The following is a 21,743-nucleotide window of genomic DNA, read 5'->3' as shown; positions in this document are numbered from 1 at the left end:
ATCCCAACAGAGAAAAGAGTTTTGGCTGGACGCCATCCTCAGGTGAGTCCCGCTGCAGTAGCAAAGCTCTGGTGCCAGCCTGTCCGTCGGTGGGATGCTCCAGCTGAGCTGAAAGGCAACTCGAGAGCTGGGGGAGAGGTACCCCCACTGCTGGGGCAGCTGCAGGGCAGCGCTGGCCGAGTTGCTCAGCCTTGTGTTGGTAAAGTAACACCAAGCTGATCCTGCTGCCACCATTTGCTCCTTTTGTGTCTGGATTTCTCCTGATGTAAATGGTGCTGGAGGGGCTGGCAGGGGAGAGAGCAAAGGAGGAGGAGGCGAATAGTGAGGAGGTGTTGAGTAGCGAGGAGGAGGCGTGTAGTGAGGAGGAGGAGGGTGTGGTGATCAGTGGAGGCGATCAGGGAGGAGGAGGCGGCAGCGAGCAAGATCAAGGCCATGGCGAGCAGCGGCGGGACATGGCAGCCGGTGCCACCAGCAGCTCCCAGGCGTGGCCGGAGCCAGACCCAGACCCAACAGGCTCCTCGGCAGAGCTGCCTCTCGCTGTGCCCGGAGCGCTGGCCCTTCGACCTGAGCCACTCGCCGCCGTGGTGAGTGGGGCTGGGGGGGCTCCGGGGACCTGGGGATGGGCTTGGGGGGCTCCAGGCGAGGTGCTCAGGAGGGCTCCAGAAGGCCCAGAATCGCTCCGGGGGGACTGTGGAGGGCCCAGGGCTGGCCCGGTCAGGCTCTGGAGAGCAGGGGTGTCTGGGGGCCGGTCTGGTCACTGTCCCTCCCGCGCAGTCCTGGGCAGTGGCAGCAGGGGGGACACGGGGGCCGTGGTGCAGTCAGGGTCACCCCTTGCGCGTGAACTGGGCAGTCGTGCTCATTTCCTGGCCCCGGCCTTTCGATTCTGTAAGAATAATGATGCGGAATTGAGCACCGCAAACAGCTGGAAGCCCTGAAGGTGTTTCCCGGCGCTCGGTGCGGGCAGAGCGGTGGTTCTGGCTGCGAGGTTTGGTTGGGGGGAGCCGTCGGGCGCAGGCCGGCGCCTTGAACCCGGCTCCTCTGCGCATCCCGGGCCCTTGCGCCGTGGTGACGGCGTGTGCTGGGAGCGGGGCCGTGGCCTCAGGCCTTCCCCTTGTTGTTGTCCAGCTTCAGAGCTGCAGGTTGTGAGTGTCAGCGCAGCCAAACAGTGAGGTTAGACAAAGGTTCAAGTCAGGTGAGACAAAGAGTAAAGAAGTAGTGTGAAGCCTGTGAGACAAAACCCAGGTGGATGTGAGCCGTGCATCCGTGGGGCAAGGTGAGCAGTGGTCTCTCTGAGGTCAGATGGTCAGGGCTGAAGGGGTCCTGCAGATTTTTCAGCAAAGATACGAGGTGATTTGGAGAGACTGTGGCCTCTCCCTCCCGTGGCTATGACTTGAGTAAAACGGTTCGTGTGCTTCAGGGTTTGGTGGCCTTGAAGAGACCAGTTAATTATTGTTGGGCTCCAAAGCCCCATCAAAATGTCGCCTGCTGTCTCGGGTCAGTTTGTTCAGTAGCCGTGTCCCGGCGTGGTTTCTGACAAGCCCGGCAGTAGTAGTCGAGGTTAACAACTGTGGAAGCCAGGGCAGTTCCTCGAGGTGAAGTCCCTGAGGCGCAGTGCGGGGCGGCGGGTGGCCCAGCCGTGGGCAGCGGCTCCCTCTCGGAGCAGGAGTGTCAGTGTACATGTGACAGAGCCCTGGCTCCTCACACAGCACCAGCCTCCTTTTGTGGAGACAGGGGATTGTTTTCCGGGCTTTTCATCTTCTGAATAGTTGGCCTGGGAGAGAGAGGAACCCGCTGGCCCTATCCGCTTAGCGTAAGCTTGGAGGCACCAAACAAAATAAAGATTTTTGCTGTATAGTGTCATAAAGGCAGCAGTTACCTTCTGGATGCCTGTACTAGCATGTAGATGGCAAAATCCCGTTCTCTGTGATGGACTTGCACCATCTTCTAAGTCCTAAGCCCACATGGGCCTGTTAGGCCATTCCCAGCGGGGACTCACAAAGTCCTTACCATCAGGATTTAACGCCAAATCCCAGTTCTGCAGAGAACCACTTTGCCAGCATCGGCTTCCCTCTCTGGAGACTCTGACAGCATTTTATTGTGCAAGTGGGACCTAGGTGATGGTGGCTGAGGAGTTTCTTAGGGAGGGAATGGCAAGCAGGTGCCGGGTGCCTGGAAAGTCTCCTCAGAGGAGTCTTTGCTCCCCAGCGGAACACGCTGGGCCAGTGCCCCTGCCTTGGGGGACTTTGAACTTGCTGTTTGTGGTTGACAGCCTGTGGTGAGACTTGTCCTGCCTGAAAGCCGGACGAGCCTTTCTTGTTCGTGTCCCAGCAGACACGGTGTGAGATCCAGCAGGTTGCTGGGGTGAGGAGTGGTCTCCCCCAGGGCAGGGCTGGCTGGCTGAGGGGCAGAAAGCTCCAGCTGGGGCGTACGACACTGGGGCTCCGGTTCCCCGTGACTCCACCAGTGCGGAGCTACAGCTTTGGGGCTCTCTTAGATTATGCCTCTGGGGAGCAGTCACTGATTTAATTGCCCTGTAATTATTAACTGCAGAGATTTGCTTTACAAAACTGACACGGGATGCCTGCTGTGACTTTGTCTTGATATCCTTTCAAATGAGCAAGAGCAGTCTTAAAAATCATTGTGATACACAGCCCTGGCCCTGAGTACAGTGTGTTGTGCACTGCAAGGTGAGAAAAACCAGATACTGGTAATAAATAATAGTGGCAGTGATACTCCAATGCAAATCCTGCTGAATACGGAGTTCCAAGTGGACAGTTCCTTAATTGCCTAAAATCCTGGTCATCAGCTCAGCTCTGGTTTGTGTTTGTTTTTGTAATCCCAATTTGCTCTGTTTCAGTAGAATGGCCAGTTAATGCAAGGGATATGTAAATTGGGGAATATTCCTTTTTCCCATGGTATATGGTCCCTCACTTCAACATTCTAGACAGGTGAGCAGCAGAGATAATTTTGATGGTGACCTTTTCCTTTGAAACTCCAAAAATCTAATCTTTAATATAAAGTATATTCTCATCTACGATAGTAAGCAAGGTAAAGAACATTTATTTTTTAAAAAGTGGATGCCCATTGAAAAGGTATTGTTAAAAGGGGATGTCACCACTTCTCAGCAACTCTGTAGTAAAAGTGCTACATCTGGAACATCCCCGCTGAAGAATTTTGAGGAGATTGCCTCATTTGAGTCAGTCTTGATTTGGTATGAATTTGGGGAACTGGACTCAAATTTAGGTGCAGGTGAAGGAGGATTTTGAGCAAATTAAAAAAAAAGAAAAAAAATCAGGAACAAACAGTGTACATCCAAGCATTTTAAATCACCTTTATTAAATTACTGAACTATCAGTGATGTGAAGTTACTGTCTGTGATACCAGAGAAACAAATGTGATACTAGTTTTGAGAAGAGCTTCGACTCTCGTCCTGGAGGCTACAGATCAGTCGGTCTAGCTTCTGTGCTAGGAAAATTGTTCAGCAATTCCTGTAAATACCGAGAATTTGTAGAGAGAAGAAGAAACAGGATAAACAGCAGAGAAAAAGGAGTCCCAGAAATAAAAATTTTAAAAAAGACTTTTTGGGCTTACTATGATACCGCTGTAACAAACATTTTGTACAGTACTGTTTAAGACTGATTCTCCTCCTTTGCTGTCTGTTTTCCTAACACACATTTTTGTCAGTTCTGCACTTATATTTCTTGTAGAGGATTTAGGGGTGACATTCGTATGTAGCTCTTAAATATTTAAGTCTCTGGAAGAAAGCTTCTCAGACATGAACTTCTGTTTTCCCTTTGCTGACAACATGTGCAGGAGCAGAGGACTAAATGAGACCAGGGGTCGGCTTTGCTCAAGAGCTTGTTTCTGACAGTCATGGAGTTAGGAAATCCGTGACGTTTCTGCGATAACTTGCTCTTGGGGAGGCGCTGCACAAGCCCCAGGCTGCGTTGCTCTGTGGAGCCAGCAATGAGCCCAGATCCGTGCTGCGCGGGTGCCAGCGCCCGGCGTGTTCCGTGCGGTGGCCCTGTGCCGCTCTCCTGGGCGAGAGGGGCCTTCCCTGGCAGAGAGCTCGGGCTGCCCGCCGCACCGTGCCTCTGCCGAAGCCCAGGGCATCCAGCTGCCTTCTTTCCAGCGGTTTGATGGGTCTTGGTTGAGGCCCCAAACATTTCCTCCTTCCCTCCAGTACCTTTTTGAACCTTGAATTGAATTCAGCATTTTTGAGGACCAGCCCGTTCATCATTTAAATGAGAAAATACAGGTACAGACTTCTTTGAAACTGAAGTTACTACATCCCTCTGCTCAGGTGGGAGTTGCATTTTAGCTGCTTTTATGGTCCCTGAAATATTAGATGGAAGGAAGTCAATGAAAAGGAATTGGATTGACTTTCTCCTCTGCTGCTGTATGCAGCTGCCAGGTGATAGCATGAGTCAATCCTCAGCAGAACCAATGTAATCTGGTGGTTTCAAAGCGAATGCAAGCAGTGGATTCAAAAAGTAATGTAGAACAGTTACTGTAGTACCGGTGTTTCATCAATGTGCATAACAGGGTGAACTAACTTGTTTGTTTAAAGTTTAATTTATTGTTGGTAGGCTACCTGTGAGATTCTTGGGAAAGCGCAGATAAAATTCCTGTAAATCCATGATCTCTTTGGGTTTTTTGGTTTCTTTTGTTTAAATTGTTTGTTCTTTTGTTGAGCACACCTTTGTGTGTGGTAATTCAGCATAGCAACAGACATTTATCTTGAATTATCCTGTTGAAAGGTGTGTAATACAGGTACAGTGGAATTTAAATGTAAAGCCAAAGGAAGCAAAGGAGTTCAATCTCTTGTTGTGTAATTAAAACACAACCTGCCTAGAGAGCCCAAAGGTCAGACTGAACGTATTATGCAATAAATTTATGCGCTCACAAATGTGAGCGGACTTAGAGTATTAAAAACTGAAGCCTACTGTCACTTCCTTGGTTATTTCTCCTGTCTTCCAGAGGGTGAAGTCAAATAAGGTTGTATTAAGAACTACTTAAAACTGTGTCTGCTAATTATGGATGCTTCAGCTTTTGTGTTCGTTCAGCTCATACCTGAGGTTCAGTTTTTGGAACCTCTGCTCTTTGGTAGCTGTGATGGTTCAGCTCTGTTGGCTTCCCAGGGATGCAGGACGTGCCTTGGGTAGAGCAGGGGAGGGTCCTGCTTGGATGGGCTGCGTGGTCTGGTTCTTCCTTTGTTGGTCTTACAGCTTCTCACCAATAAATAGGAGAGAGGTGAATTTGCTCACTTTGGATTGTTCAAGGTACGCATTAGAGAACCTTGAGCATATTGACATGGGAACTGGAAGAGACTTGAGGAGGCCTTGCATTCATTTTTGTTGCTCTGGATACAGAGGAGGACTTGGCACCCCTGTGCCAGGGCTCTGGGAAGGGGAATAGCCCAGCAGAGAGGAGCCCGGCCCAACCCTTCTGGCCTCTACAGCAGGGCAGTCCCGGGAGTCTGCTGGACCGAACAGCCCTTCAGAGTGGGGGCAGTGCTGTCTGGTCGGTCTCTCTCAAGCCTCGGAAGCGCGCTCTAAAATCTCGGAAGAGTCCGTTATCCGAGGAGGCTGTTGCGGGGGTTGGTCTTGGAGGAGACCTCCAGGGCTGGGCTCTGCTGGAGCCTGTGCCTTGGTGGTGCTACGCCGTTCGGTGCTGAGCTGCTCTGTCTGCTGTAGACGTCCCTTGTTTCTGACGGGAATCCTCCGGAGGCCGTAAGATGTTGCTTTTACATAATCTGATGGGCATTTACCTGGCAAAATGTTGGGCATGATTCAATGAGACAGCATTTTGTGCAGCAAACGATTGGGCAGGTCTTTGTAAATGAAGCTGTAATGATTTGGCTGTCAAGGGACTTATATGCATCTGTATTGCTTTTATTTCAGATTACTGAAAACCTACGACAGACTGAAGGACAAACACTTGACTAAGTACGTCAGCAATACCTGGATAAGACAACATCATCAGAGATCAGGACTGGTGAGATTGAAAAATTTCCTTTTCTGAGAAAAAAAGAAAAGAATGAATTGTTTCTCTTAATATTGCACAAGTCAAATCACTGATAGTCCTGTTGTTCATTTCTTAGAAGTATGCGTTGTCATTGGTAAGAATTTGACCAGCCAAACACATGCAATTCTGCTGTGCTAGATCAAAGCCACACGATCCCAAAGTTCTCCCCTACACCATATCCCGCAGCAGCATTGATTCTCTTAGGTTACTGTTTCTCTTAGGTTTTTAAAATGTGACATCTAAGCATCTTTGACTCTAATAGCTGTTTAAATAGGTTCAGTGTTATTTTTTTAAAAGACTTCAATGGAAAACTGAAGGATTTGGTCAAGGTGAATGTGCTGGACATTTTGAAAAATACTTATGCACTCCTGGGTGTGACTCTGCTTAGCACAGGCAGATGCAACCCCTACGCAGTAGGAAGGCAAGTATTTAATTGCCCTCCGCTGACTTGGGCAGCGGCCCCTGAAGAGCAAGGCTGAGCCCACAGCTTTTAGGAAATGTGACTGGGGCTCTCCTGCCCTCTTCAGTTGGCTGATGGGGTCCCCGGGGTCAAAGAAACGACAATTCTGTGCTCGGAAGGTGAGTTCCAGCACCGTGGCAGAAGCAGCGGTGGTAACTGACTGGGAAGAGAAAGTAGCCTTTCTGGGGAATTGGGCTCTGTTTAAAAACACACCCTGTCCTGTCTTGTCCTTCTTAGTTACATTCTATTTGTTTATGGCAGATCTCGGGGAGTGGAAGAATCCTACCTGAGAAGGAATGCCAGCTGAATACTATAGAGGAGGAACACCTGAGATACACACGGGAGGGCCTGGCTGGCACCGTGTTTCGTAAGGCCCTTGGCATAGAGGTATGCATTGACCAGGACACAGGAACCTGGCTGCAATTAGCAGAGTAATTTAATCCTCAGCTCACACGTTCAGTGAATTTGGCTGAGTAGCTAATCTGAAAGAAAAGAAGAAAGACAGATGACTGAGCAAGGGAGGATGAGAGACAGAGCTGTCTGTCTGCAGAAGGGTTGTCAGCCCAGTGTGGGGCTTTTGAAAAGAAAAGGGAGGGAGGGGCAGCAGCCAGAGCAAGGAAGTGTCAGATGCACTCAGATTTAAGAGACCTTCAGCCAAGCCAAGAATCAGGAGATACGGAGAAACAGGCAGATGATTGAATTTAGGAGGATCAGCAGCTGGAGAGGACTGCAGGGAAATGAGTCAGAGGTGGGAACAAGTCTTGTCCCTTGTCTCTCTCCTTCTCCCCGTGATTTCCTTTCCTTCCTTAACCAGGCGTCCCAGTGTCACAGCTGTCCAGTGAAAGACAGCTGGCAGGCAAGCTCAGACATTGCTGTTAGAGCTGGCAGGCCGACGTTGATGTGCTTCTTTCCCACAATTTAGTACCTCAGAGACATAAATTTCTCTTCTTTTAGGCGGGACCATCCAGAAGACCGGTGGGAAATGCCAGCTTTATGCACTCCCCTCACCCACCACCCGGTCCAAGAAATCATCGTGGGCTCTTCCCTCCCCTTGGCAGAGAAGCAACTGGTTGCTCCCAACAACAGGTGAGTTTTAGCAGCCACCCCGAAGGCGCTGGCGTGAGCACACAGAGCGCAGGCGTGCACGTAGGCCTGTGAGGTCTGACTGCCCCATCCTCCATCCCCTGGGGCCGACCTCCTGTTTGCAGGGTTGTCTCATTAGAGAGAAGTCTGCAGAAGCCGATGCTGCAGGAATGGCACATCAGAACGTGGAAAAAAAAAATCTTTGTGATAAACCTGCTTTAATCCTTCCCTTTTCTCTGCCTTGTCGCCCAAAGCTAGGCCGGTGTCAGTACGTTAAGTATTGTTAATGGGTGCTGCGGCTGTAGGTGCGTTCACACGCATTCTAAAATCCTGAGAGCAATGGAGGTCTTTTAGAAAACAGAGGTGAAGGGGTGAAGAAAGATGAAAGCTCATGCAGAAGGCTGTGCTTTGGAGCTCTGGCTCAGAAACCTCTTCCTCTCTGTTAACAGGCAGAGAAGGAATGTTAATATACTCTTGAAATATAAGGATACTAACGTCTAAGGTCAGAGGCCAAATATATGGTTCAGTTTTCACCGGTTCTCGATTTCAGTGATGATCATGGGTGCAGACTGCAGTGAGATTTTCAGTCCTGAATAACCTCCTCTCCAGAAAGAGGACACTTGGGCCTGTAGTTGTGTGTGGTGGTGGACATCGTCACATCAACACTGATCCAAGGAGTCTGCCTGTTCTAAGGCAGCAAGTTAACTCGGATAAACAGGTTTTTAACTTGGTATTCTGAGGGGTATACAAAGAAAAGCTGAACTAAAAAAGTCACAAAAATGCAGAGTATTGCACAAAAATAAGCCTGCTTTGGTGGTGCGTTCTCTCAGTGTGCGTGTGCTGAAGGCACCAAAAGGCAGCACGTGGCTGCGTTCCTGTGAGTGTCTGTGAGCTCACGTGTTTGCTTCAAGGCTGCACTGTGAAGAGACAGTAGCAAAACCTGGATTTATGGTCAAGAGTTATTCTGGATGCTCCAGTATTTGGATGCTTAATGAAAGATGCCTAAAGGGGCCTGGCTCTTTGGAGGCAGACTAGAAAATGTAATTTCCTGAAGGTACCTGAGAATCACTCATCACTTCCAAATATCTCAATTGGTGCTTTTTTTTTTTTTTTTCCCCCTCATGATGCTGTTCTGCTCTGGAAACTATACGCTGAGATTTTGTAGCTGTTTTCTCTATTCTGTTCTAGACTTCCAGGCGACCACATGCAGCTCCAGGGGATCTGCAGCACTCACTCCATTTCCCACCACTTCCCATCTGTGCTGCAGTGGGGGCTGTAAATACTTCAACATCTAAAAAGAAGTGCCTGGCACCTCAACTCAGTCTACAGCCCGCCAGCAGGGTGAGGCCATATTTCATTCTGAAAATAAAGTCATTTTAGGGACAGCTTTATAATACTGCTTTAGTACTGTAGTTCCCAGACCTGGTTAGTGCAGGCAACATGCCTTCCAAAATGGTGATCAGCTTTTATTTAAACTCTCCTTGTTAACCTCCCCTTAATTTTCAAGACATTGACTTACTGGTCTAATGCCCAGTTCTTGATCACAGTGAGGAAAAATGTGGTGGCTTATCTTTTATAGTATAAAACCTCTGCATGCATAATTTTCTCCCTCCACATAGACTATCTGTTATGTCGAGAGGGAGGCAGCCACCTGGTTAACACCAAGAACTCAGGAATATTTTCACAGAGCCTTACAAGTTTTCACCTTCATCTACAGCTGCAAAGTAACAAAAAACCTCCTTTATTTTTTCTTGTTACCATTCCTCCTGCTAAGTCACACTGGCAGGTTCAGAGAATGAGAGCTTTTTGGAGTAGCCAGACATGATCTTGATACATACACAGTTACTTTCAGGTGAGATTTGGACTTTTTTTCTAGGAAAACATGGTGTAATTGGTTTTGTGTTAGGAGTTCCATGGGGCTGGAGGATTTCGGAATGGGGCTGTGACCGCTGCCTGGCAGACACTGGACGAATAGCTCCCTCCTGCATTTGCTCTTACTGTGATGGGCACCATCCTTTCTCCAAGAATTTGCCGGCACTTTCTGCTTCGTGCTCCCTGCTGACAAAACAGCCGGATCAGTCACAGGTTATGCAGACATGACGCAGAGCTCAGACCCAGAGCACACGATGTTTGTGGAATTTATTCTCTAGAGTTGCCTTTTGCTTTTCAGGGCCCTGGGCCTCTGTTTGCATTTCATCTGAAGGAGGACTAGACCTCCACTACAAATGGGAGAGAAGCGTTCTGAACCACATCTTGTGTAATTGATGCCAAATGACGTTACTATTGGGAGACCTTGGCTGCTTTGGAACTTGCTTGCCAGCGGAGGGAGCGCAGCAGTGCCGTGGGGTTCTGTCTGCTGGGGATCAGAACTCTGCACTACAAGCAGTACCCGGCTCACAGTGCTGTATATAGCTATGGGGGTGACGCTCCCAAGCAATCTGCCTGTTGCTTTGCAAATTAAAAGAAAGGGTTTTAGCACAGAAATCTTTTCCTGAACAAAATTGCAAGCACTCAGTTATGGAACTGTTCTAGAAGCATGTGTCTTACGAGGTGTAAAGAGCCATCAAACCATGGTTGGTTCAATACGCTCGGTCGCTGGTTTTGCATAACCTATTTAACCTGGTTACATGTTTTCACAGGAGGAAAGGAGCGAAGTAAAAGGTCCAAATGCGGTAAAATACATGACCAGTTTATCTCCCGTCGTTAACACCGGCCTGATACCGGCACCACCTCCACCCCAGCAAAAACGTGGAAACACAGTGAGAAGTGAGGTAACCAGAGGGAGAAAATTGTGTCCCGTCAGTGTGCCCACTGAGGCAGAGCACCCTCCGAGGAAGGTAAGTTAGCTCTGTCTACATCTCTGTTTATGTACAGGTATATAATCTTCCTTGTTGGTGTATTTGCCTAATGCTGAAAGATGTGTCGACCTAGTTTGCATAAAGATTCACTGAATTTTTGAAAGAAATAAAATTCCTAACTATTAAAATCTGTAACTGCCACCCATCTCTGTATATACTAAAACATTTGGTGTTTTTCATCAGCTGGGGGAAAAAAAGGTGCTTGAACAGAAAAACCATGGGATCTCTTACTTAACACCTTCTGGTGTAGTCAGTCTGATCCTGTCTCTGACCATGTCTGAAATGCCTTGAGCGTACGAACCTTCATCTGTTACACTAGACCTCCAGCCAGTTTTAACTCCTGTGAAGGAAATGGTAGGAACCCTGGATTGGGAGGCGCGATATGGGTCATGGTCCCTGCAATTTTGGGCAATTCGATGCAGTGGATTTTCAGTTTGAAATCTTTTCCTGCCCTTCTGCATATTACAAATCAGTTCCCAATTTAAGCAGCTCAAGGCCTGTCTTAAAAGACTGGCAGCCTCAAGTGTACGGCACACATACATGCTCTTTGTGTTCACCTTCTGTTAGAGTTGGAAGCTGACTGCATTTTTTGTGTATTTCCTGCTACAGAATTCTGGCGTCGTCTCCAGGTCCCTGGTACGCAGCGGCGCGCGTGTCACCGTGGCCTTGGTGGGGAAAAATCTCTGTTTACCTGGCAAGGCTGCTGGGGACAGGCAGCACTGTGGAGGGGAGAACCTGTGTATGTACAAAGGCAGACTACTGGAAGGAGGTAAGGGTGCAGAGTCAAAGAATTCATATCGATTCTGGCAACGTCTTTTTTTCTTTTGGCTAAAATGTTGGTGTGGCATCAAAATGACTTCAGCTGAGCTCAGTCAAGATACATGGATCCAGGGATTTTTATACCATCTTTTATACCATCTGCCTCCAGACTAAATGTGGATCTACTGTTTCATGATTGTAAGTGAGGTTAGAGTGACTTCTGCAAATTATGGTAGAAGGAACTTAGAGAACTAATTTAACAAAATACTGTAGCTTAGGTGAATTTCGTATAGAGACGTGTGGTTAATAAAGTAGTAGTAGTAGTAGTGGTAGCAAACTGTGCTTAAATGGGGGTTGTCTCTTTCTGACTTGCTCCATCACATCATGTTGCTTATTACTCCAGAAGGAAAAGTGCATAATGGGAGCCCAATTCCCATCTCTCTGACGTGAGTGCAATCCCATAGCACCAGTAAAAGGTGAATTGTGTTCTGGGATCCTGGGAAGAGGCGATGGCTGGGAGATTGTCACTTGTGAGGAGGAGTGATTCCACCGATGACACCCCTCATTCCAGCTCACAGACCCCCTGTGCTGGCGTTTTCAGCGGGCGTGGGAAGATGGTGCAGAGCTCCCTGCGCTCCCGCCCGTCCCCGAGGCTGTAGGAGCACCGCGGCGTGCCCGCGGATCAGCTCATGGGCTGCTGGGCTGGCTCCCCGCTGTGTCCTCTGTGCCTGCCCCTCTTGTCCCCAGCCCTGCTCACAGGCCTGCGGGAGTGACCAGTGTAAAGGGGGTACAACCCCGTCCCCCCGGCATGGAGGGGGGTGGCCGCCTCGGTGCCGTCCCGCCTGGATGCCAAGCGGTGCCCTTGCAGAGCAGCTGGAACGGCTCCAGAAGCAGCATCTTTCCGGTGCCCGGTGTTGCCTGAGCCCAGCCGCGTCCGTGCGGGCCCAGAGCCGCTGGTGCTGAGCTGTGCTCATCTGGAGCCTCGGCTGCCCCTGCCAGGGGTGTCCCACTGCGGGGGCTCTGACGTGCTGCTGCCCTGCACCCGGTGGGCACGTGCCAGGAATCCTAAACCTCCTGTGCACGATGCCCACTCCTGTAAGGCAAGGGCGGAGTTAAGTTTGTGGAGATGGGAGGCTCTGCTCTCTGTTCTGCTGTGGCTGTGAGTGCCCAAACGGAGTGGCTTGTCACAGGGGTGCCCAGCTTGGCACTCTGGGGCTGGAGAGAGACGGGGCTGTTGTGTAGGGAGGAGGTGGGGTATTACCCCACAGAAAAAAAAAAATCTCCTTATTCCCTTAATTCTCATTGTCTGGGTAACTGTTTATCTGCCTAATTGGTTCTGCATCAGATACTGGTTATTTCTGTCCCTGGCATCTGTCACTTCAGTGTTGTAAAAGCACCGATCGAAAGAAAAAGAGGCGGGCAATAAAATCTGAAAGGTGAGAAGTGATGGCCATGAGGGACAGCTGGTGTGTCAGCGGTGGCAGCTCTCCTGCACCGTTTGGGTTTGTTGCCTCTCTGCTGCGCGCGCAGTGAGCTGGTGGTGGCAGTGGAATTACTGAATGTCACGGGGAAATCACTGACATCACCGTGCGCTGGTGCCTGGGGTTCCAACCGCGGCAGCTCGGCTGGGCAGGGGAGGATTCTTTAATGCGTACGCGTGGGGCCAGTCTGTACTACAGATGTGAGCAGAGCTGTCTGTGAGCTACTACAGCTTGTCAGGCTCGTGGCCTGGGACGGAATCCAGACCATGCTGGTGTGGAAATGGTAAATCTGTTGTAAGCCTCATTTGTATGAGGATTTCACGTGGGAGCTGAAGTATTTCACGTGGGAGCTGAAGTATTTCACGTGGGAGCTGAAGGATTTCACGTGGGAGCTGAAGGAGGTACGGGAGCAGTGCGGTGGCAGAGTGTTCCTGCGCAGCACCCTTTGCCTGTATTGATTTAATTCATTCAGTTTGTAAGCCACTGCTTTGCTGATTAGCCATGTCAATCCACATTTGTCTTACTTTGTGCTGCAGTAGATTATCTTTCTCCAGTTTTCTCTGTTGCTGGCATTTTTTCTTCATTGCAACAGTTTTTTCTCCTGTAACAAGAGACTGTGTGGCATTTTCTCTCTGAGTTTGCCCAGTTCTCAGTTTTTCTAGTCCTTTCAGTGGCTAATGGTTTTGTTTGTTGTTTTTAATGAGTTGACCACACTTGATGCATCATTCAGTAGCTTTAGTGCTTTTTGCTATGCTGTTTATGAAGAATACGATGCATTTTATGATAATGTGCTGTTACTCTTCCATCTGTGGTCCTAGATTCTCTCATGGCATTAAAAAGACAGAGCAAATGTACAGGCAAAAGGAGACTGATGAAGTTAACCTCTGCCTGCTTAAAAAGAACTTTATTAGTTGTGAATTCCGTCTCACAGTATGATTCTTGTATTTTAGAGTACGATGATGATATTGAAGCAGAAGAGAGACAGATTGACGATCAAATGAGTGGAACATCAGAGTCACCCTCAGGTGATGAAAAACCTGACTTGGACACTGAAAAGGAGAGTGAAACCTTATCAGAGAAGGCATTGGAGGTCTCTGACAGTGAGAAGGATGAAGATGATAAATACTCTGACAGTGACTTCTGGGACGATGAACAAGGTTAGATTTTTTCATACTGAGGCTTAAAGAAGTTGACCTGATGACTGTTTTATATTTTTTATGCACGTTTTACATTTTGCGCGTGCCCGGTACATGTTAAGGGGAAAACACATGAAAAAGCATGCAATTCCTACTGAATTGGGAAAAGATAGCTGTTTTATCTGTTATTAATTCAACCATCCGTCACTGAAATGCAGCAAAACCCACAGGCAGTGTAAGGGTGTGCCAGCTCACAGCAGACTTTGCTGAAGTGCACCGGTGCAGAAGTGGAGCTGGAGCCAGTCGGCAAATTAGCTCTAAATACTTGGGCAGATCAGCACTTAATGTCAGCGGTCACTGACGTCCGAGACCACTCACACCTTCGGAGGATAGGTGCTTTCACCTGAGAAGCCCCCGGCACACCCAGCGTGCCTCCTGGTGGTTTAGCAGTGCTGTCTTTAATGGCCCCGAGCAGCCAGAACCTCGGCGGCGTCCCCTGCCGCACTGCTGGCCCGTGCTGGCCGAGGGAGGAGATGCCGTCAGCTCGGCTCTCCCTGCTGCCTGCCTGGGATTATCTTCATCAGTAATCCCATGGAAAACTCACAGGCAAGTTCTCATTTCTTAGATGAACAGCAGCATTCCATTCACCACGTCGTTGCCTCTTCCTTGGGGCAGTGTTTTAGTTCTTCTTAACTTTTCTCCTCTATGGCTTTGTGAGATCCTGAGCTGACTTCTGTGCCTCTTGCTTGTCATAATGTACCAGGATTTCTCCATTTCCTGCTCTTTCAAAATCAGTTACTTTACATTCCTTACATTTGACAGTCCTAATGTGCAAACCATTTCTCGAGCTAAACGGAAACTTTCACATTTGGATTTCTAGGTGAATTAAGCAATGGCAATATTAAGCAATACAGCTCGTTGTGAAAAGGTTGCAGCTGCAAGAAAGATCCAGTCTTTTTACAGAAAGTATAAAGTCCACCAGAAATTCCAATTAGGTTTGAAACTTCCTTGCTTATAAAATCATTGCAGTGATCAAAAAGAATCTTAACTTTTGTTCTCTCGTGATAATGAGAAATAGCGTGTGATTCAGGAATAATCAGTACAATTTTCTGCTTGTTAGTGCATGGCATTATGAACTTCTCTGTGACTTTACTCAGCTGCCTCTCAAGCTCTAGCAGTGTGTGATGATCATTCTTTCTCTTTCCTATTTGTTAATTTTTTTATGTTTTCCCCTTTGAAATGAAATCTTACTACTTTTTTCCCCACCACTGAACAGAAGAGGTGGAGAGAAGGGATAAAAAAGATGTGGGTTTCTCCCAACGGAGTAGTAATAATAAATTCATGAAACATAAGAATTCATTGGTAATTTTGAGGGCAAGAAGAGCTTTCTGCTTGAATGAAGGACTCCCTGAAAGTAGTATAGGTGGAAATATTCCAAGCAGCGTTAGTAGCAACTACTACTTCCATTTTTTTAGGAGACCGGTAAAGTGCCTAATAGCTCTCCACAGTGGACGATGTTTCTGGATATTCATTATTTTAAAAGTTTTTCTTTAATTCAACACCATTTTTTTTAGCTATGCGTTTAGCTATGTGTTTTTGCACATCCTTAAGCAGGTCTTTTCCATTCTTTCTATTTACAAATTCTCCAAGACAACATGACCCCATTTCACTGTTGTTGGCTTCAGCTTTCATCTGCGTGTGTCCTGAAATTCCACATGCTCTGTACATTTATTGTGCTTTGAGGTCATCTGCCGAGCCTTGGGCCTGTAATTTTTTCAAAGAAATACTCGCTTAAGCTTAAGTATGTGTCTTAGTGTTGGTAGACCAAGATTTTGGATAGCAAGCTTTTGGGCATGGATGCTACGTTTCTGTGTTTCAGCAATCAGTACACTAATCCTCTTGTAAGCTATGAGTGCTGCTTTGGCAGAAATAACGCGCTAATAGCAATGGGATCTGGATCTTTATGAGTGCGTGTTGTGGACAGATTTTGTCTCATCTTAGTTCAGCATATGATGACGCTTGTTCAAGAGTGTCTGAACCCGTTGGGCCCCTTGGGTCAGTTCAGCCAGCATACAGAGTCCAGAATAAAATCCAGATAACTGAGGTGCCACAGATGTGACTTTTGCATACAATATTATGAGTCGGACATAAATAAAGAGCGTGTAAGAGGGACCTTGGCATTCAAATCCCTGTGGACCATAAGCCTGTGAATGAACTGGGGAGAATCGCTGACGGTTCCCCTGGTGCAGTGTGTAATCTGCACGTTGGAGTGGTTCTGTCTGTTTGTACTCTCGTCAGTGTCTGGGAGCGGTGGTGTTTTCTGGGACTGTGGACACACCTCCTGTCACAACAGAGGCGCGAGTCCGGGGCAGGCTGGAGGTGCCAGAGTCATTGCCAGGTGGTGGCTGCCCAGTCATTTGTGCCTCACGCCTTTTGCTTTTTAATGGCTTCTCTTTCCGGCTTCCTCTTTTGTAACTTTGTGATAGTTCTTGAAGATTGCAGTCCAGTCCAGGTGGAAACAGCAACAGCACCTGGATGTGGTCGTCACGTGTATTCTGAACCTGATGACTCCTGTCCAGATGTGGAAGAAGAGGTCCTAGAAAGTGGGGAGTATGATGCCAGTGAAGGTGAGGTTGGCTGTTGAGCAGGGATGAAATCTGATTCATCTGAAGTCTTTTTATAGAAGTGCTTGCCCTTTCCCTTTCCTTGCTAGTCTATCAAACCCTATGTCTGCTCTTTTCTCTCCTAACTTGTACAAAATTGGGTGGTGACTATCTGGCTTCTGCAGTCATGTGTAGTTAACCTGTATTACAGTAAACAACTGCTTTGTTGGCAGCTGTAATGGTCCTAGGAAAAGAATCCAGGCCATGAAAAACTGGGTGCCAGTCAAGAAAAGAGCTGTGGAAAGCAGGAGTCTAGCGAGTTTCCCTTTGCTTCCAGGTAGCGCAGGGGCTCCTGGGGAGGTGAATGTCCAGGACAGGCAGGGTGGGACTGACAGATGGAGGGCAGCTGAGCTGCAGCCTCCATCTCCGTGCTGCGCCCCGTTTGTCTCCCAAGCTCATCTCCCGGTGAGCAGTTGGCCTAATTGGCAGTGAGGAACCTTCAGCTTGGTCTTGGTTCCCTCCAAGAACGTTTCTGGTCCCTGCAGCCTGAGCCATTCATTGCTGGGAGCGTGGTCTGCCCGACAGAAGAGCCTTGCCTGTCACCCGGGGGGTGTTCCAGCCAGCCATCCTGCCGCGGCCATCAGCCGTACCGGAAGGTCACCTTAAGCTTCCGCTCCCCAGCGGCAGTGAGTCTGAAAAGCGAAGAAACCCACAGGTTAAAACTGACTTCAGTCTGCACTGCTGCTCTTCCATTTCCTTCTGCCATCCTCTAAGGCTCTAACAGCTGGCAGGAACAGGCCAACTCTACTGTTTTTAAATTGCAAGTTGCGCACGGTCTTGTACGTTGACACATTAATCCCGGGTGTTGCAAGTTTGTTTTTCTGGTCAGCTGGGAGCCTTTTGACCTCCTTCCTCTATGTAGCCTAAGAGCACAGTCTTGCAAGGTGAGTTGTCTTTCATCTGGAGAGTGTATGCAGGAGGCTGGAGGTTCCTTCTTGTCTCTGGTCTGTCAGCAATTGTCTTTTTCCTCAGTAATTCTTTGTCAGGTGAAACTCCTTCTGCCTCAGTCCCATCAGCTGACTGCAGACAACAGTCGGTACCATTTAGTTTCAAAGCCTGGTGGTCTTCATGTGTTGGTCTTCACACGGATCCGTGTTTCTGATGCAGAGAGCAGGGTAGCGAAGATGTAGTTCCTGGGCAGCCCGACTTCTGTGGCAGTTGTCCCTCTGGATCGGGGTTGAAACCTGTTTGCTTCCCGGGGGGCAGGTGGTCTTTGGAAAGACCCGAATCTCCTAGTTGTTACCTTCTCAGGTGCCACGGTGCCTCATCTGGAATACTTTAATGCTGAAACAACCTCACGGTTCCTGTTATCATTCTGCCCAAGGCAAGACCTCACTTTACAGAAGGGAATACGTTGTAATCAGCAGCCAGAGTAAATAAACTGCTCTTTCTGCTAACGAAGCAGGTAAACAGGCAGACTATGCCATGCACCACACAGCATTTGGTTTCTTTCAGGCAAAGTGAACAAAGCATCTATTTTGCAGGGACCAGCAAAATCCATTACATTAGACTCAGTCCGGTATAAGCAGCTGGACAGGTTGGACACTGTACTTTTGTGGAGAGAGGAATATTTACTCTGAGCTGGGATGACAGTTTGGGATGTTTTCATTTTGTACCAAAACTTCCCTTAGAAAGTTTTAAAATGATTTCATGTTACTGATGTTGGTAGTAGACCTGAGCTCTCCCAGATTCAGGAGGTAGGGTTTTCAGTGTGAGTGGTGTAAAAGTATGGTAGTGATTGATAACTGCCTTTTTATATCTATGTAGATATATATATATAATATGTATAAAAGAAGAAAAAATTTAAAATATAAGGTACAGAAAGCTAGTAGTGAACATAAGCAACAAACCTGGTGCAAGATGCGTCTTGGACGAAGGCATGATTTCTTGTATTGCAAAATGTAGAGTTTTTAATTATAATTTTGAAGTGTGTTCCAGTGTTTAGCGATGTGGGGTCTGGTGGGAGGAAGCAACCTGCTGAGCTCTCTCCTCTCCTTCCCCATCCTCCCTTCTCTTTCTGGAAACTGTCTTCCCAGCCTGTCCTGCCTGCTCCTGGTTCCTGCACTGTCTGCAGCCACCTGGGCTCCTTGTGCACCTTCCAGTTCCCTCTGCGGAGACCTGGGAGCGAGTCGGGCCCGGCTCTGAAGGGCAGGAAGGGAGGGGTGGGCGCGGGGAGCAGCGGGGCCAGGGGGAGGGTTGTGGCAAGCCGGACACGAGCTCCACTCGGCTGGCAGAGATGGGCCAGGCAAATAGCGTCCTCGAGGCCTGGAGCCTTCTCTGTCTGCCGTCCAGAAAGGGGCTCTGGTTGCACAGTGGGTTGCGCCAGCAAGCAGCAGAAAGCAGTAACTGTGGGGTGCAGCAGCAGTGCAGGAGGGTAAAACAAGTCAAAAGGAGTGGGAGATGATTTGGGGCAAGACAGCCTTTGCACAGTTTGGGAAAGGTAGCTTGGGAAAGACGTTGCTCTTGTTCCTTGTGGTGGCACAAAACTTCTCTTTTCTTCAAGAACCGGAACCTGCCGTGTTTGTACAGAGCACTGGTGCAGCAGCACAGGCTGCCGGGGGGGCTGCCTCGGGACAGACCCCACAGCACAGAATTCCGTGAGGGCACTGCCGTGAAATTCCCAGCGGGCAGGAATCGACCTTGTGTTATTCCCCTGATGTAATTACAGAATCCATGGGAAGCAATTACACAAAGAGCTGAGTATTCTTTTTCCTGTGTGTGCGTATTTTACGTAAGCAATTTCCCACCTATTTCTTAACTTTTGAACATTACTGCCAAGCTTATAGCTACTTCGTAGACACACCTGGGCTCCCTGCTAGGCAGGTGAGGGAAGGAGGGAGAGTACAGAGGGCAGGCAGAGCTGTCAGAGTTGAAAGATGGTCGGGCATCGGCATTTTGGCTTAAATTGGTTATGCCAGATGCCCGAACAGCAGCACTAGAAACGTAGTCAGAGCAAAGGTGCATGATGAGAAGCAGCACAGCCAGCTGTCGTCTTGTCACCATGCCGATGTCCCCTCATTGCTTGGGAGAGATAGCATCTTTAACAATAGCCCTGTAAACAGCCTTAACACTAACACAATTCACAGTAAAACTATTGTTTTGTTTATATTTAATAGCACCAGACGGAACTTTTGTGGCAGAAGGAAGAAGAACACTTGATGTGCAGGAAGCATCAGAAAAAGCGGGACGAGAAAGGACGATGCTAGGGGAGACAAAAGCAATTGAGGAGGCACGTTTTGTTGAAGAGGAAGAAGTTTTCACCAAAGAGGCAGGAGAAGAAGTGGAACGGTTGGGAGACTTGCTGCCCGAGGACGAAGCAGTGGCTGTGCTGCAGGCAGAGGGTCAGCCTGTGGTAGAGGAATCTGCACCTGAAGAGAGTGCCATGGCAGAGGGAGATCCCAAAGGACAGGGGATAGGGAAAGGAAGGGCCTTTGGCATTGAGATGACACCTGGGGAACAGGGAGTTCTGGTGGAGGGGATGGAGAGCGAGGCAGAACTCGAGGAGCGGGGAACTGGGGAAGAGGAGCTGCCAGGAGCAGGGGAATTGCTTGATGAGGAGGAAAGCAGAATGCAGCCCGAGCGATGGGGTGGGGCTGAGGAACCGTCTGAGAGTGATGAGGAGGAATCAGAAGAAGAGGAGTCTGACGGAGAGGAGGACATGGAGGAGGGAGATACTTCAGGGGAGGACGACATGGCAAGTGATATGTCTGAGGGGGAGGAGGACGGGGATGCGGGAGAATTTGAAGGGACAGATGTGAGGAGTCCTTTTTCTGAAGAAGAGGAAGAGATGGACGAGGTAGGATTTGAAGGGGAAGATGTGCTTGGTTGTTGGAGAATGGCTTGCAGAGAGCAAGGCCATGGGTCTCTGCAGAAGCTGATTGCAGCCATCTGAGGTAAACAAAGGAAAAAACCCAGGGTACAGTCATGCCAAACAACAGACTGTTATGTTAACAAAGAGAGAAACTGAGGTACACAATGGCCTTGATGGTAAAAACAACCTTGGGAAAGGAGGCAGGCCAGAAGAGGGAAGATGTTGTGACATGTCTGAGATGCCACAAGGGGCTGGGACATTATAATGTAGCCTTTTACATGTATCCAATAGATCTGTGAGTAGTATGCATGATTATTGTAGAGTGCATATATAAGGTGTGATTTCTTTCAATAAAGTTGAAGCTTGCTCTATCATTCACATTGAATCGGCTGCGTGCTTCCTCCGCCCGCCGCAAGTGGCGCCCCGAACAGGGTTACCCGAACCCTGCTTTTCCACCAGACGGAACCCGGGAAGCGGCGGAACGGATTATTCGGAGCTGGAAGGCGATAAGGTCGCTGCCGACAGCAGTAGACGTGTGCCATCTCCTAAAGCGTCGGGATTCATAAGTCTGACATCGGGGCAGCTGGTCCGGCTTCAGGAGATTTTGGTGTCCGAGGAAGGCTAACCCGGAATAGGCCGCATAGGGGTAATACCCAGGAAAGGCCAGGCCGCATAGGGATAATACCCAGGAAAGGCCAGAGGAATTAAAGGCTGAATAGGGATTTGCTACCCAGGAAAAGCCTTCACTGGTGTCTGGCTACTTGATCGGACTTTGAGGAAGGTCGTCGAGCTGCACCAGGAATTTGAGGAATTTGAGGAATTGCTGCCCGGGCAGGAACATGGAACGAGAGGTAGCCATTCAACTTTTACAGCGCTTTTTAGAAAAGCGGGGAGTAGGTCGTTAAAAGACTTAGCCGCGCTGATTGGTCTGGGCAAGGCTAAGGGACACTTTAAAGAGCCAAATTTATTGTTTGAAGAAGCAGAATGGTGTGATAATCTTTTAGACCCTGATGCTGTAAATCCTGAAAAAGAATCTGGACTGTCTGGTCTGTATCCTCCTTTAATTGGGGATGATCCATAGGTAAAACTGAGGCGAAAAAAAAAAACGTAAAAGTGAGGCGAAAAAACTTTGGCGCAAGGGAATATGGACATTGCAAGAAAAATTCTTACTCCTGTAAGCTATGAGCCGAGTCATCAGCCACGTAGGGAAGAACGGCATTTTTCTGTTATTAAAGATGTAAGCATTAATAAGAACGGGCTGCAAAACCTCAGACTACACCAGCTGTACTGGAGGCGATGGCTCAGGGATATCGATTGGCCCCATAAAAATTGGCCAACACTTTTAAGAAGAAAAACCGACATTCACGCCGGGACAGTATTCTATCTGAAAAAACGAGCATGTGGATCTCCGTGCTCAGCGTTCGGAGCTGGCGGCGGCGGCCCGGGGCCTCCCCGACCCCCCCCG

General features: G+C 48.6%; 1 protein-coding gene across 1 annotated transcript; it reads left to right on the top strand.

The window, feature by feature from the left end:
- The first annotated feature begins 9,336 nt into the window (after positions 1 to 9,336).
- On the top strand, positions 9,337 to 20,903 carry LOC141969727 (uncharacterized). The gene is made up of 6 exons (XM_074925805.1): positions 9,337 to 9,422; positions 10,210 to 10,407; positions 11,038 to 11,197; positions 13,619 to 13,825; positions 19,584 to 20,263; positions 20,877 to 20,903. Exons 2-6 carry the CDS (start codon positions 10,252 to 10,254, stop codon positions 20,901 to 20,903), a joined length of 1,230 nt encoding a protein of 409 aa, XP_074781906.1. The 5' UTR covers positions 9,337 to 9,422; positions 10,210 to 10,251.
- The last annotated feature ends 840 nt before the right edge of the window (positions 20,904 to 21,743 follow it).

This window comes from Athene noctua, chromosome 23, assembly GCF_965140245.1.
Source record: "Athene noctua chromosome 23, bAthNoc1.hap1.1, whole genome shotgun sequence".
NCBI classification, from domain to species: Eukaryota; Metazoa; Chordata; class Aves; order Strigiformes; family Strigidae; genus Athene; species Athene noctua.
This window is presented reverse-complemented; position numbering and strand designations above follow the sequence as displayed.